The sequence below is a fragment of the Montipora capricornis genome, chromosome 6, assembly GCF_036669925.1.
Source record: "Montipora capricornis isolate CH-2021 chromosome 6, ASM3666992v2, whole genome shotgun sequence".
Lineage (NCBI taxonomy): Eukaryota > Metazoa > Cnidaria > Anthozoa > Scleractinia > Acroporidae > Montipora > Montipora capricornis.
In genome coordinates this window covers 34,938,792-34,956,291 of record NC_090888.1, presented here as the reverse complement: position 1 = coordinate 34,956,291, position 17,500 = coordinate 34,938,792, and the positions used below count along the sequence as shown (strand labels likewise).

Sequence of the window (17,500 nt, the reverse complement as noted above, 5' to 3'; positions counted from 1 at the left end):
TGTCAACATGTTATCGCCTGTACAGGAGAAAAAGTGTTAACAACACGAAATAACAAGGGTGTATTTTTAAAATTTCATTCCGATGCTTTGATTTTATCAGATTTGATTTGATTTGCAGTCTCACACACTAGAAGAGCACTTCCAAATCACTGGAAAACTAAATATTAACATCATGCACTGTAAGTCAACAAGAGTTAAGTGAAAGTATGTCTCATTTAAAATGCTTTTCATAATATAAATCTAAATAAATCTACGTTTAACTAAATGTTGAAGGAAAAAGCTCACATCAAAAGTTAGCTCTTGCTTTTTACTAGGATGTAGAGGAAAATGAAGATAAAAAAATAAAAATAATAAAAGCCCCAAGAACTCTTACCAGTCACCATAACAGTCCGGATGTTGGCACTGTGAAGCTGTCTTATCACTGCTGCACTCTGTGCTTTAAGAGCATTTTGGAGAATTAACAGTCCAAGGAATATTAAGTCTGTTTCCACATGATCCCTGTGAAATGAATAGAATCAAACCAAAAACTGACAGACGCAAATCAAACGCAGCACAGTCAGTTACACTTTTATTGATTTTTCTAACAATTGCCTAAACATCTGCCTATTGTTTGTACCTTCTTGAATACACACCTCAAAACCTCTGTAAGGTACATGTAAGTGGTGCATGGGAATACCATTTAACAGTGAGCAAAAACGATGGCCTAGTTCACACAAAAGATGAAAAAACAGGAGGCCCTTCGATCTTAGTGTCAAAAAAGCATGTGATGAGTTATTAAAGGGAATAAAATTCCAACTTAATTGTTTATTATTTATCCATCTGACTCAATTAAGTTGGGCTAGAAGCAAGTCTAATGCTGGCAAGACAGGGTTTAGGGATAGTAATACTTCACAAGGGCTAGCGTTGATTGCTGTGTTATCAATTGAAAGTATTTCTTTTCACAGAACCTTTAAAAAAAAAAAAAAAATCAGTATCAATCATGAAGGCATACCATACCTACATGTCAGGTTTGAGGAAAGAATTCTGACTCCAGGGATGGACAACTCAATATTAAACAGAGCTGCAAATTTCCCAATACTGCAGGTTTCTTATCCTTTCGTGTCAACGGGGCACATGTTAGCAATCTTACCGAGTAACTCGTTGAAGCTGATGCCATGATAGCTTAGGATCCAACGGTTTCCATGCCAATCCCAAAACACGATAACCTTGCATGGTATATTGTTGAAGAACATCATGGAAATCTTCAGGAACTAAGAAAACCATAAAGGGACACAGAGGTGATTGAAATAAGTACAATAAATTACAAGAATTCCAATATTTTACAAACAAGGAAAGTGAGTAAAATAAATTAAAATTTCATGTTGAAGGTCTCTTTTTCCATGTAATGGCATATGTAACCCATTAGAGTTGGAAATATCATTGCAGTTAGTTGGGTAATTTGAACAGTTTCAAACTTAAGGAAGCCCAAAAAAATCCAGGCTTGAGTGGGATTCAAACCCATGACCCTGCAATTGCACTACACTTGCTAGATACCAACTGAGCTATCAAGCCCTACTTCGAAAGCCACAAGGAATTTTTGAATACAGACTGATCCCATTGAATGAATTTATTCCAAAAGCTGACAATGATGGAACATGTCAAAGACAAATGGCATAATACAAACTGGCATCCATATTTGCAGTCAGCACAGTAAGGCTTTGCTTTTAACCCTGTTTCTTTTTAAACTGGACATTCTTAGTCTATGGAATATTGTAAGCAACTTTTTTCCTGAACAAGGCGAGTTTAACTTCCTTTGACATGCTAAAAGGTAAACAGTATATTATCATGTTCATGTTCATTTATAACATAATTATCATTTCCATGTTCATGTTGATGTACATCAAACTGTATTAATGCATAATAATGTCTACTAAACCCAGTTTGTACATTATAATGAGAAGACAAGTGTGCATTATTTTTGAAGACTGATGTGATACGTTTATAGTTGACCTCCTTCTAAATGGAAAATTTGATGTTAGGATGTGACTGTTGATATCTTTAAAAAATTCACTGCATCCTGATTGTTTTAAAATAAAGAGAAAGTACTTTCTGCATATATATCTGAGGTAAACGTTCACACTATTAATAAATTTCATCATGCTTGGATTTAGCCCTCCCACCAGAACAAAAAAGACCATATTTTGGGCCCAGATTGCATGTGTCATTCAATAGTGGATCAATGTTTATCAGTGGTAATCTGTTGTGTACATACTGACCTGTTTGTGGTTCACAAAGACTTGCAATGGTTTCTGGGGCACCTTTTGCATACACATCCATATTGGGAGCTGCCAATGTGCGAGTTACAACACACATGCGTTGGAGATCAGATGAAAAAGGAAACTGACGAATGATGGCTATTTCATATGGAACCTGGAGCAAACAAAACAGGGATATCAATAAATTTTAAAGGACAAGTTGTCCCCATGCACATCATGCAATGATGTACACCTGTACAAGTGGCTATATCATTTATGAGACAAAAATAGAGAAAAATGAATGAAAACAAGAGCAAGGAAAGTGGAAGGCTTCACTTGCTACTCTCAAAAACAGCTCAATAGGACTTGAATTAATAACATAATTACTGGTACAACTGGTTTTGGTCTCAAAAAGATGCAGCTCTATTATTGAATATCTTGCTTCCTACACCTACATGTAGTCTTCATTTGTTGGATTGCATATTTTATTCATTCTCCTTTAATATTTTTTAAGGATGGCGCATACTATTGTTATTGCACATACGTTCTGCGCATCTTGAGATACCAGGGTTTCCTATGGGTGGTGCTTATTAATACATGTACAGGAATATTCTTGCGCAGTTCAAAACTATGCAGAGAAGGCAGAACTTTAATAGCAAGTGCTCTTGGTATCCAAAAGAAAATTGGCGGTAACCACTCATTTTTCAGAGATAATTAAGCTTCACTTTGGAAAAGAACGCCATACATTGCTCTGTATTTTAATAAAAGCTTTTTACAAATATTTGTTGATTAATTATCTTTGAAAAATGTATTTTCTTTTTGGATTTCAATAACACTTGTTAAAATCTGCTTTTCCCACATATTCAGTTAACCACGCCAAAATACCTTTGAATTAGCAGGCACTGTTCTTAAATTCAATGAATCTAATTATACTTAATCTAAAGTATGCTCTTTGAAGCCCTATTCATAGTATTTTTAAAATAAATTTATTTTCACTTATCTGATTCCTTTGCCTTTGCTATTCCACTTCAAATCATATCATTTATTCGTACCCTTGCTAACTTTATATTCATGATATACTTGTTTAGTTTTCTTCCATTATTAATTATTAAAACTTCATTTTGCATAAAAAGGTTGTGGAATAGAATAAACATGACTGACTGACCACACCTGCACAACATACAATGAAAATACTGTACTTGCTACATCTGTAGCCTTTTTACATATTTATGTATAATTTACCTTTCCCTCTAAAGCAGTTTCCACTAGAAATTCCTCAGCAGTTTTGGGCTTAACCACAATAGAAACTATGTTATCAAATTTTGTGCCATCTTCACCAGGTTCTTCAAGAATCTAACCACAACATAATGTTAAATAGGATCAACACCGCCTGCAAATCACACACCAGAGTGAGGAGTTGAAGGGGAAAAAAATACTTATCATATTAATGTACAGCCCCCTCATGCACTCCTACAGAAAATTGAATCACAAGGTGACAAGAGCAGGTCCAGACAGATTGACACGAGTCAGTCTGGAAAGAGCTGTCAGAAAAATTACTACTGTTGTTTTCGCATTACTAGCATAAAATGGGTGACCGCAGTAAATAGGAAGGAAAATGAGTCCTCTTTTGGATAATGAGCTTTCAGAACAAGAATGTAAACCGCTCCTTGATGACGGCATAAAAAAACTCATTGGCAGGCAATAATAAGAAAACTCTGTGCACAAAACCAAACCTTTGCCTCATTACATGCATGATATAACAGTTACATGTACTGACTGAATTAGGTTGGACTGAAGAGGAAAATACTGGGCTCTCGTCAATAACACCAGGAGCTTAGTCTTTCAGTATACAATCACACAGCCAAATTTCATGTCCAGCCCTCACAATCAGTCAATAATACTTTATGGCCTTCATTGCCGCTTTTCAAACAGAATCAAGCTAACACATAAAAAACAACTTACGACAGCCAGCTAGCGGATCTTAAAATTTTTTCATAGTTTGCCAATTTAAAAAGACATTATTGGAAATAAAAAAAGCATCCCTTTGTTCATTTATCAGGACTACCACTAACTTTCTTCTTCATAATTTAAAACTGCAAAAATAACACATTTCAACAAATTCAGTCCTAGCAGTTGGTATGGCAATTATTGTCACCAGGACTGAGTTGAAAAGCCTAGCTCCCAAGGCCCGGTTGTTCAAAAGCCGGTTAAAGCTAATCCCAGATTAAAAATTAACCAAGGAGTTTATTTCTCTACTTCCAAATGCTGTTCAATGCTGATATTCAGCAAAACTTTACATTTGAAGAGGTCAATTTTGAAAAACAAAAATGAGCAAAAAAAAACTTTCACCAAAAAGTTGAAAACACGAAACAAAGTTTCTGCTAATCCTGGATTAACTTTAATAATTGGCTTTCTAATGCCAGATGATTTTACTCATCAAAGGCAGGGCTAGAAAGAAGCTAAAATTCCAACTTGCCCATCATGACCAGACAAGCAAACTTCATGACCCACTTGCCCAAGGCATTTTTACATCTATCTTGATGCCTGTCATTTTGATTTAATTGAATGAGCTTGCCTGAGGGGCAAGTGCTAAGATGACTGGGCAGGGGTTTTCTCAAGCCTTGCAAAGGAGGCCAGTTCATGGACGAGGGTAAAAGTAATGACTTCCCAGAACAACCATTACTCAATCCTCCTTGAGGTTAGAAGAAGACTAGAATCAATCTGATACACCGTATCACTGATCTTAATAATATCAAAATGACAACAATACCACCCATCCCTTTTACATGTATAATTATCATTAAACTTTACTCTAAATAGCGTCAACACTTACCCAGTCGGTAGCCTCAAACATCTTGAGATCCAAAGGATCTCCCGTCAATTGTCCATCAATAACCGTTAGTGAATGACAAGTTGCCATTGCAGCTAATAAACGACTGTTAGCTATGTTATTGCTATCACGTGTCAATGAACCAAATCTGAAGAAAAAATATTCACAAATAAACCAAACTGTGAAATACACTGGCATAAAGGACAGGGTATGTAAGCAAAGAAAAATAAATAATTCTTTCACTTACAGTGTACAATTTCCAGGGAAGAATTAAGCATAGTGAAATGCACACCATTAATGAAAGACATCACAAAGTTTCTCTCTGACTAATCGTAAGTGTCAAATAACTAACAACTGGCTGAGTTGTGCTTATTATTATGTTAGGGTTGGGTTTAACATCTACTTTTGAAGTAGGGTCAGAGAACACTCTGTGGTCCTAGTCCCCAGCCCTTTTCCACATAAGTGATGTTAAGTTAATTAAGGAGAAGGGTTATGGCAAACTTCATTCATACATGCATAATTATATACTTAATTGACCACTCCCCAACGGAGCCTTTCAGGGCCAATGTGACACAATTAATGATACAACACAACATAACAACAACCACAAGTGTGAAGAATCCCAAATGGCTGGCTGAAGCAGGGACTCCCACGCAGGATCAAATTCAAGGAGTGGTCAGAATGGGTCCTGAACCTGGGATCTCTGGATCTCAAAGCAAGCAAAGGTAAACTTTAAGGTAAAGTAACTTTATTTAACGTCGGTAGTTCCTTCAGCTACGAGGCTGGTACCAATGGAAGCCGACGGTGCACCCTTTACCCCCCTCCCTCTGTCAGTGCTCTGTTTTACGGGTATATAGAGCCATAGCTACACGGATCAGAGGAAAGTCGAAACAGACGTTTAAGTTTCCAAGGATCGAACCAGGGACCTCTCGCTCCGAAAGCAGCAAACTAGCCAACTACAGTGTAAGTCATGACTGCTCCTTAAACCACTGGCACCCTAACTAAGTATGTACATGTAGGCACCCAAACCACTGGGCCACACTGTCTCCTAAAGATGTATGTGTTGTAGTTAAATTTTATTCCCAAGTTTAATTTTTTTTAACCAGTCCATCATCCATTTTTTTCAAACCTGTTATATTTTTTTTATTACACCACCCATTTCAACATAGTTGGAAATCTTTGTGAAATTATAAGATTATATTCATATAGAGTGATGCCCTCTATAAGTATTAAAGATTATTATTATTAATAATTACGTAGAACTTGACTTTATGGAGTATGAATAAAATAAACTAGAGAAATCATTTTAGATTCTTATGGTGGATTGTTATCTCTGGAATTAGGAATTACAGTTAAGCTTTCAATTAAGTGATTAGGGTTATGCACTGTCTTATTTGAAACAGTTAGTATCCTGTACATGTACTGCAGACTGTCAACAAATACAGCTGTCTAAAACATTTGTTGACTTGGTCATTGGGTTAAGAATAATTTTATTGGTTCATGGTTATTGGAAGTAAAGCATTCTTTCATATGTACGTCTAGGACAAAGGGGTTATATTGTTACAGTAAAGAAGCTATGGTGCTGCGTTGGTAGGAAAGTGAAATAAAGAAAAGAGTTTATCAAGTGAGTTGATATGGTAAATTGACCACTGTAAAGAAATTTGAAAGCTGACGTTTTGAGCATTAGCCCTTCCTCAGAGCTAAACCCTTTTCTGTTTTTCACATACATGTACATGTAGTAGGACTACTTTTTGTTAATGAAAAAACAGTGATATTCTTTAATCCTTCCTTTGGCGATATAACTTGTTTAACACAGGATTCATAAATATCTGTCTCTCAGATTTTCAATAAACAAGAGCAGTATACAATAATTACCAGAAAGTACAGACTTAGCCGGTACATTACAATAATGTTACAATGGTATTACTATTTTGTACTGTTACGATTCATATTAATAAACTCTAATTGATCTAGGAAGGAAATTACTCAGTTTGTAAAATAATCGAAAGTAACATTAATTAGTAGCACTGCACAGATCTAATCTTCTAGAAGAAATAAGTGATTGGATTTTTCCAAACTTGGTCACTACTCGAGCAGAGTGGTTTTTCAATATCAGTTATTTTTCCAAAAAGCAAGTACTGTTGGCATACATTGGTGACCTTTTACTATTCAGTCGATCTCTATCAGAGAGAGGAGTGGACATTTTCTTGGCATAGAATAAGAACATTTGGATGAGTGTGTCAATACCTTTCTGGCTGATTTCTGCATAATTCCTTGAAGCCACTTCTTCATACTCGTGTCGGATAAATTCGACATGTACTTGGAACAAGATTTGAAACAGTTCCTGTTTTGAAACTACTTTCTTGTTGTTTTCTGAAAAGAGCTTGCCATTACGGTTAGCCCATTTCTTTTAAGTTATCATCTAATGTTCCCATTTTGTTACTTGTTTCGGCTCAGGTCGATTCTCGTTTCCTGCAAAGCTGAGTTGCTTCTCTGTTCTGTCTTTCAAGAAATGTTTGGCCTTTGTAAAAATCATCTTCTTCAGGATTCAATCCTGGCCATAAATTATATGTAGATCTGATCTGTTGAAAGCAGTCAAATCCATTATAGATCCGTGAATCAACTCTGGAGTGTAAGATCCTAACCCCTAAACTTCAATACCATCCACAAGTTGTGTGTTTGATTCCCCCTGAGGTTACACATTTTAATTAGTCACTAAATTTTATTGTTTTCTTTCAATGGTGAACACATGCCAAAAAATCTGTTAAAACCTGACTTGCTAGATTACTCATTTTCTGCAAATGCATAAGGTTAATTTCTGATAATTTGTATTCAAGTTCAACTTGGTTTTATCCCTCTCTTCTTACAGTAGTTTAAACCTTTCTTGTTTGAGTATACTGTCAACTAAGCAAGCGAATGATCATGATACACACATCATACCTTCCAAATTCCATTGGTACAACACCAAGAAGATCCAGGCCATCTTCTGTTAAAGTGCCAGTCTATATGCAAATGTAATGTTACAATATTATTATTGGAATAAGTTTCTGTAATATCCAAAGATAATCAAAATTAAGACAAGTGGAATTAGATCTTGGCTGAGACCTTCAGTTGATACTTTGATTATCACAAAAAAGCCAAAATGAAAATAATACTGTATTTTGATTACACACTTTTTAGATAAGTGACAAATTTGATGTTAATTTATGGAAACCATGTTTATCTCTTTAATATTTCAAAGAAGGAAAAATACTCAAGTTGTCAAAATTACAATCAAGTTTGTTACTAACAGCCAATAATGTAAAATGTGCAGAACCTAAAGATTTTCAAACTAATCTGCTAAAGATCCTTGAAAAACCAAATGTAAATTGACTTTTATGCTATGTAGTTGACTGTCTACTGACAAGTCAGTCCTCGCTTTTCTTTGAGGTTCATTTCAGCTTCAAACTTTCACCTTCCTTCCTTCAAACAAACCTCAATTTCTTTCAAAAAAAACGTACAAAACTGTCATTCAATGAATAATCAATCAAACCTTGTCAAAGCAGAAAAGCTTGAGTTTTCCACAAACATTGATTCTATAATGAAAAGAAAACACATGTCCCTAAACAAAAAACTTAGTTATTACATTACCTATTTTCTAGAGTTATTAGGAGTCACAGTTTTCAAGAGAACATCCAATTTTTTTCCTGTGTTGTTGAAAAATCTTATTATTTATTGCACCAACGTGATGAGCCTAAAAACGTTTTTACAGCTGTAAGGTGTCCTTAACTTATAAACATAAACCACAGACTGTAATGAATTGTCCTATCAATAACACAACTACTGATAAACCATAATTCATTTATTTAACAATTATTCATTTTAAAAAAAATTAATACAAATTAGCAAAATTATGATGTTCTTTGTGGTGCTCGCATGTGGCTTCCTTTATTCAGCTGTGTTTAGGATTATAACTTTGATAACTTTCTTCTAGTTCCTATTATTCATTTGTATAAGCTAGGTCTTGACAAACTGTGAGCCACACTGCAAGCCCACTATCAGTTCCCAGTCCTTTTTCCCACCATTTATTTTACCTCTTGCACAAATGTTTGAGTATACCTTCGCTTTCCTTCGATTATCAATTTCTAATCGGCCTTCATCTTTTCCTTGTGTAGATAAGCTTTGTTTCATTTTGTTTGTTGTAATTGATTTTGTGATTTGAAATTCATGCATATCATTGACATGCTATTACAGATCATGGAAAATCGGCAATTAGGCAAATAAACAACTCAGTGGTTTAATATCCCTACGTTTTGACCCGCCTACATCTAGGAATTGCTGCTTTTATTGCTGTCTTGCACAATTTATAATTGAGAGGAGGACATCATTGAAATGATACATGTACATGTACAAAATAATGCATTTGCTCTGCAATCAAGTCATCCCATGTGCCAACGAGGTGACATATCCCATGGTTGGCATATCGTACACATGCTACAAGCACAACTTACAATACTTCACAGTGAACTTGAACTGAAGCAGGTACAGTAATTGAGAAGTATTAATAATTTTATTGAAAAGAAAAGACAGAATTTTTTGTAATATTATCGAGTCGATCCAGAATAAACAATAATTATTATTGCTTTCCACGAATAAGACTAATAATGCCTGTTTTACGCTGTACTGGCGATAACAACAAAACAAAATCACTCATAGGATCAAATGACACAGAAATGGCTCTCTTGCAATATTTTATGGTACCAGGAAGTAACAGTAGGTCAAAGGACGGAGTAAAAGCAACTAATTGGGCAAGGTTCACTATTAAAATATGAGAGTATAAAAACAATCATATAAATAAATACCTGGATGGATTTATACAATGTATATGCTGTTTCTTTAGTCTCTGAAGTGCGTACACAGTTCCAACAGACATTGCTGCAGGAAGAGCAGGTGGAACAGCTACAGTGATAATTTCCAAGGCATTCAATAGGATGGTACCAACAGATTTCTAATGATGCATTCAGATTAGAATTCATGGGTTTACGTAAAACAGCAATGTATAATAATAATAATAATAATTATTATTATTGCAATAATTTAATTCACTGTTGCCTAAAAAAGTAGACTTAACAATATGAACGAAGGGGGTAGTTTCTAAGGAAACTGTGGTGCTGTGTTGGTGGGGAAGTAGTATACGAAAATTTGGTTTTATCAACAGAGTTGGTAATGTAAATTGGCCACCGTACAGAGATTCTAGAAGCTGATGTTTCGAGGGTGAGCCCTTCGTCAGACCGAATCCAACAAAAGGGGAAGGGCTAACGCTCGAAATGTCAGCTTCTAGAATCTCTGTACGGCGACCAATTTACATTATCAAATCTGTTAATAAAACCAAATTTTTGTAGCCTTAACAATAGTGTGATGAAATAGCTTGCCATAGCAACAGGACATCTATCTGAAAATAACCTACATGTAATAATATATTATGTCTTTACTTTGCAAAAATTAATACAATCATGTAGTTTCAATTTAGCCTGGTTATTACTGTTCAGAGAAGGGGGGTGGGGTCACCAACTTTGTTTTTTAGCATTTAAAGTGGTACTATGATCAAAAATCACTTCCTTTTTTCTTCAAATATTGAAAGTGTGTTTGCTTAACAACTGCCTGGCAAAATTTTGAGCTTTGATTTTTATCCAAAGGCTGTTTACTTTGAGTGTAAGTTTTGGATTTCATGGTCTGCCATTACTCACGTTCCAAACTGACTGACTGGACCTCAGAGGGTTGGATCATGGGAAAAGTGACATCATTCACTCAATAGCTTAAAATTTCAACATGTAAACACAGTTTATTATGTATCCAAAACCCGAGAAAAAAAATTTGAAAGCCCAAAACTCCTGTGCTGCATATTAATTCAGTCGGGTAAAAATGCATTGCATTCTTATAGTGAGTCTTTGACATTATTTCTCCTCGATCGAGCTCTCTCAAGATTTTAAAGTTTGTAATGGCGGACCATTATATAGTGAAATTCCAGTTAAAATAAACAAGTGTCTTTTTGAAATTAAGGCTTAAAACTTGGGTCACTTAGTGTTCAGTTAACATAGTTTGAAATCAAAAGAAAAAAAGATTTGATTTTTTATCATTAATTCTTGTAAATGATTCTCTTGAGTGAAATTTAGAGCTACCTTCACAACTGGAATCTTTACATGTAGGGTAGCTCTGCATCTGATGGAGAGAATTTTTTGACTTTGCAAAGAGTTTCATCGAAAGCCTGTTGATCACTTGAAAATAGAAAATAACTAAGATCATACCCCTTGCTTAATGAAGATGTAAACACTGTATGAAAATCCAGCCAAAGCTGTAGAAAGAATGACATGATAGTGAGATAACAAACAAGTTAGAACAGATACATTATGCCTGTTCATTAGCGTTGAGTTTCAGTGTTTAACCCTTTAAGCCCCGAGGGGTTCCCCATTGACGAGTAAAATAGTCTGGCGTTAGACAGAGTAAAATCTATAAGTGCCATTTGGCACTATCGGGGCTGAAAGCGTTAAGATACCATTTTCAAAAGTATCTATAAAATTACAAAAAAATTCTATAAAATTATAAAATTGCATTGTCAATGATTTCAAAAAGTTAATAATATTGTTGTGAATACAATCATTATGAAGACAAATGCTTTCCTGAACTATTAACTTAAGGTTAAAAACAAACAGGTCAGGAATCTTACATTAATTTTGTAGCAGGCGAGACACACTGTATAAAATAATGTTCACCTTGGTATTAAATAAATGAAGAGATTTTTTTTTGTCCAGGATGAAAGAGGGATGGATACTCAGAAAACTCTAAGTGCTCTAAGCAGAAGTTGAACTTATGAGTGAAATTAAAGAACAACTTTCCCAGGAACTGTGAGCTGTGGCTGGGCTATTGGTTGAACGTTTGCCAACAGTTGGACTACAGATTCCTTGGGAAGCTGTTCTTCTATTTTACCAACTTACATATATGAATAACATTATTCTTGATTTCTAAATAGTTTGGGTGCTATGGGAAAGACAGTCTGCCTAGCTGGCAAATTGTTGGCATGGGAGGCAAATAACGAGTGGTATAGTCAGATGGAGAATAGGGAGGGACGCTGTGAAATCCACAGTGTCCCTCCCCATTTTCTGTGTGGCATTACCGCTCGTTAATTGCCTCCTGTACCAACAATCCCATCACCTACGCAGACTATGGGAAAGACCATGGGAGCTAGAGCATGTCCTACTTTACTACTAGCATTCAAAATTGTAGTTTAGAAACATTCTCTTCATTCATTTACTGGGGTTAGCAATAGTCATAGCACCATACTAGGTACTTATTGTTGTAATTTAATATTATAATTACCATGATGGAAACAAAAATAAATACCATCTTCTTAATTAGTAACAATAAAATTGAGAGAACATTTGAAGCATTTTGACAATTTCATTCCTAGAAATACAGCAGGGCAATAATAATTGTACAGCTGTAACACAGCGAAGAGCATCCAAACTAGTAATAATTCTACATGTAATTATAATAATTATTGGAAGGTCATGGGGTTGTCTCTTGTTAGTCCTGAGCAGTTAGTTTTTTTCCAAGTATCCTTTAATCAGTATCATAGTAGTTACAAGGAATATCGATGGGAAATGGGATTCCTTACATTTAATGTACAAAGTCAAGGTGGCAACATTAGCATATAAGATTTTTCATGATTGTACCTCTCTCTCTATGGGTCATATTTTAGCTACAAACATGGTAACAGTGCCTCACTTTAACACATATGTTATGAAAAATTCGATAGCATTCAGAGCTTGAGCCTGATCCAATCCTCTGGGAATTGAAAGCTATTATTATGCTAACGTCTTCTTTTGTTTTCGTTGAAAAACATGGCTGTTGATCACGTGAGTGAAACCCAAGAATTGTGTGGAATCTCCTCACTTTGCATCTCGCAAAGACATCCAATGTCAAGAACTATACTAGAATGGCCTCTATAAATCCGACAAATTACGTAATTAATTTTAGACTTTCAGGCAGAATCTCCGCAAACAATGCCCCACAATAATAAATACAATTTTCTATATTATTAAGACGATTTTAATAATAATATATATTTTTATTCCTTAAGTTTTAGTTAGCTTAAATGCACGATCCCATACACTGGCAACATTTTAATCACCATCGTGTTGAAATGAAAGCTGTTGTATTGTATTGTATTGTATCGAAATAACAATATTGGGGACATCTTATTCTCACCTTTTTACTTAGTCATGACAGAGCAACTATAATAATAGTTATCCAAATGGTCTGAATAGCACAAGTGTTACTAATATTTTTTTAAAATACATGTACACCACACTTTTGAGTTTAAGGAACATGTTTCGATGTTTCAAACATCATCTTCAGCCATAGTGAGTGTGAAATGAAAATTTTTACAAGATAATTCCTATAGATATATACAAATGTATAACTATCAATACAATGATTCTTTGTAGATTACAGAAAACATAGGTGACAACGGTAACAGTTTAAAAGTGTAATGCTAAACTCAACAAACAAGTTGATCATGTCAGTTTAGCATTACACTTTTAAACTTATGTCAGTTGTGTTCTCTATGATATTGTTGGTTGGATTGAATTTTACCTACTTAATTGTAACAACATTTAATCTACAAAGAATCATAGTTATATATATCTGCAAATTATCTTGTAAAAATTTTAATTTCACACTCACTATGGCTGAAGATGGTGTTTGAAACATGTTCCTTAAACTCAAAAGTGTGGTCGGTTGTATTTTTAAAAATATTAATAATAGTTATGATTTCACAATACATGTATGATCATGGTAGAACTGTTTTCTATCAGACTGTATTTTTTAAATGGTCAGACACAACTAGACTTGTACAAAGAATGTGAAACAGTCAGTATTGTTCCATTGAAAATGGAAGAAATAACAGCAACATGTCAGATGACACCAGATGAAATAAATTATATATTAACCTTACCCAGTAGGGAAAGGAACCCAACAAAGCGCATTGAATCTCTGAAGAACTTAAATCCCACAGGTTTTGGATTCAGAATAGAGCGAATTAATCTGCCCTTAGTTGTTGAAAAGCCTGCAAAGATAGCAAACATTCTGTCAAAACTGCTATGCAGTGGTACAAGAGTGAGGTGATATACAACAAAGTGAAGTGAAGCATACAATTTTGGTCAAGAAATGGTAAGACACTTTCATCGTTTTTACTTATTATTGATTGATGTAATAAATCTTTACCACCTCCTCTGCCTACATGCAGACCGATTTTGCCATTCTTCCCGTGTTTTAATTTATGATTTGGCAAGCTTTGCTATCAAATGTACATTACACTGTAAATGTGGGGTGTCAGGGGTGGAGGAATCCCTAAACTCCAAAGACCTGTAACAAAGAATAATAATATTACCAAAAATGCAATCAGGATCAAAAATGCCTCTACAGCAAGTTGTCCTAGTGATTCTTGCTTACTCTCTAATCACTCTGGACAAGTGCACACCACCAAAGTTGGCCACTACCCTTTCCCCTTTTCCACATAATTTGTCTCAAGTAGGTATATACATACTGAAAGACAGATTTTTGCTGGTTAAAACAAGCTCCACTAATCTTTAAATTACACTTACAGTCTAGAACTACATACCAGTTCTTACAACCACAGCAAGGACTCTTGCATGGCCATAATAACGTGTTTGAATGACTCTTGTTCCACTGAATAGAGTGTGTCTTTTTTGCCTTTCTGGATTGTATGACTGTTCTCTTTCTTCTGCGGGGAAACTTGAGGATCTCTTCGAATTTGGTAAAGGTGTTTTGGTCACCGGAACACTTTCACCTGGAAAAATTAGTAGTTCAGCATTAAAATTATCGTTTTTTAAGAAGTGGCGAATCATTTTAACAATTTAAAACAGCTTATTGAAACCTGCAGCAAGGATGGAATCATTAAACCAATCTCTAAAATTCGGATATTTCAAAAGATTAGAAATCTGTCTCAGGACTGGCAGACTCAAAATCTAAATTAGAGATAACATTATTAGCTCATTGAGAAAAAATTCTCAGTTCTGAAGCAAGAAATCAAGGTAGCAGGGAACTCTCTGTAAAGATTTAAAACTCAACAATGCAAAACAATTCAGACATTTGAAAAAAAACTTTTTCTTATACATGTACAATTACATGTACAATGTACATGTTACTAAAGATGCAGGCCTTCAAAAAATAACCAAAAAAGCACGACTTGAGAAACACCCAAAGCTAAAGCTCAAGAGCTGAGATTGCAGTGTTATACCAAATAATTATTGTAAATGTATTTTTGACATTTGTAAGCATCATTTTTGATAGCGTGTCAGCCCAAAAAGAACTGCACAAAGATGAAATAGCCACAGATTCAAGACATCTTCTCTAAACTGAGGGTCCCAAATAGGCTTTTTTTTAATCCTGCATCCTGCTGCTATTTTTTATTCCATCCTGCCATCCAGCCGCATTGAGCATTTTCATCCCAATCCTGCCCAGCTGAAACCACTCTGCTCCAGCTCATCGCCATATTTCAACTGATCAACAGTACTGGCGAGGACGGTTTTACGGTAGAATTTTATAAGTATTTCTTTGATCTCATAGGTGCAAATCTATTAGCAAGCCTTAATAGAGCATATGAGCTTGGGAGGTTATCGGTCTCTCAGTGTAGTGGCATATTTACGCTTTTACCGAAAGACGACGCTGAATTATTGCTTTTACAGAATTGGCGTCCCATCACTTTACTAGATATGGATTATAAAATTGCATCCAAAGCCATTGCAAGGCAAATTGAGCCAATGATCACAAAGCTCGTACATCCGGACCAAACGGGCTTCATAAAAGGAAGATATATTGGAGAAAATGTAAGATTAATAAGTGATATTATGGAGCAAACTTGGGTGAACAATACTCCAGGTATATTATATCAGTTGATTTTACAAAAGCTTTTGACTCCCTGGAATGGTCTTGTATTCAAAGTGCTCTCAAAAAATTCAATTTTGGTGGCAGCTTAAGAAAATGGATCGAGATTTTCTACATGGACATAGAAAGCGCAGCTTTGAACAACGGCTTTGCGACGGACTGATTTAAGCCCTCTAGAGGAGTTAGACAAGGATGTCCACTCTCGCCATATCTGTCTAACAAAATAAGACAAAGCTCGACCATTAATTTAAAGGAATCAGAATTTTTGGCACAGAGATCAAACTAAGCCAATTTGCAGACGATACCAACTTATTTTGTGTTGATGTAGCCGGATTTCTCCGGATTAGTGCTCAACGTAGAGAAAACAAAAGCATTCTGGCTTGGGAAATGGTTGAATAATAGAACAAAACCGCTAGGGATGAAATGAATGAACACTCCCACCAAATTATTAGGAATCTATGTTTCCTATGATAAAAGAGGTAATATCCAGATGAAGTACAAAAACTACAGACCAACTTAGACATTAATTTTGGAAATCGAGAGGATTAACGCTCTATGGAAAAGTATTATAATTAAATCTTTGGGGTTGTCTAGCTTAATATACTCAATTTCCAATGTTAACGTCCCTAATAATAATAATAATAATAATAATAAATAATAATAATAATAATAATATTAATAATGATAAATAATAATAATAATAATAATAATAATAGAGGTTTATTAGCATTCCAAAAAAATGAATTGGCTCTTCTATGCCTAAGGAAATAGTGTCAATGGTAAAGGGCAAAATGTTTCGGTTCCTTTGGAAAAATAAGAAGGACAAAATAAAACGCACTAGTATGTATCAAGACCTTTCCACAGGGGGCCTACGGATGGTTGACATTGAACTTACAATAAAATCGCTTAGACTTGCGTGGATCAAAAGACTTCTTTTTAGAGATAACTGCAATTGGAAAGTAGTACCGGACTACTTTTTTAACAAACATGGAGGCCTTGAATAATTTCCTGCTTCGATGTAACTATGATGCCAAATATTTAACGCACATTCCGGCATTCTGACTATAGAGACATACTTATTGCATTTGATGAAATCAAGACTCTGTACAATTATGATCAAGGAATCGACACCGTCCTCTTTAATAACAAAGACATCTTAGTTGATGGGAAACCATTATTTATAAGGGAATGGTGCTGTGGAGACTTGGTTTTTGTGATGAGCGACTGAAGGCAGATTTTCTACATCAATGGTCATGCAACTCAGTGGATTCAGGGCTCGAGACTAACGGTAGCCAACTAGCCACAGCCTAGTGAAATGTCAGTTTTGGCTAGTAGATTTTGAGCTTCCACTAGCCATTGGGGATTAGTAAATATTGTGAAGCAGTGGAGTTCTGGACGAAAACAAAAATGAAAATTATTTCTTATGAATAAGGCAAAAGGAGAGAATAGAAACTAACAACAGAAACTTTGAGCTGATTCTGAAGAGAAAACC

At 35.1% G+C, this 17,500-nt stretch overlaps 1 protein-coding gene across 2 annotated transcripts in view; it reads right to left on the bottom strand.

Annotated features, from left to right (window-relative positions):
• LOC138052014 (polyamine-transporting ATPase 13A3-like) overlaps positions 1-17,500 on the bottom strand; it is a 55,014-nt gene that overhangs the window by 19,166 nt on the left and 18,348 nt on the right. For both annotated transcript variants that reach the window (XM_068898365.1, XM_068898364.1), the window contains exons 13-24: positions 14,723-14,911; positions 14,057-14,167; positions 11,349-11,395; positions 9,906-10,051; positions 8,597-8,639; positions 8,005-8,066; positions 5,068-5,212; positions 3,477-3,587; positions 2,256-2,409; positions 1,130-1,250; positions 374-498; positions 1-17 (exon numbers count right to left, since the gene is read on the bottom strand). The exon at positions 1-17 is cut by the window's left edge and continues 48 nt beyond it. In XM_068898365.1, the coding sequence (XP_068754466.1) occupies positions 1-17; positions 374-498; positions 1,130-1,250; positions 2,256-2,409; positions 3,477-3,587; positions 5,068-5,212; positions 8,005-8,066; positions 8,597-8,639; positions 9,906-10,051; positions 11,349-11,395; positions 14,057-14,167; positions 14,723-14,911 (1,271 nt within the window). The remainder of the gene's footprint in view (positions 18-373; positions 499-1,129; positions 1,251-2,255; positions 2,410-3,476; positions 3,588-5,067; positions 5,213-8,004; positions 8,067-8,596; positions 8,640-9,905; positions 10,052-11,348; positions 11,396-14,056; positions 14,168-14,722; positions 14,912-17,500) is intronic.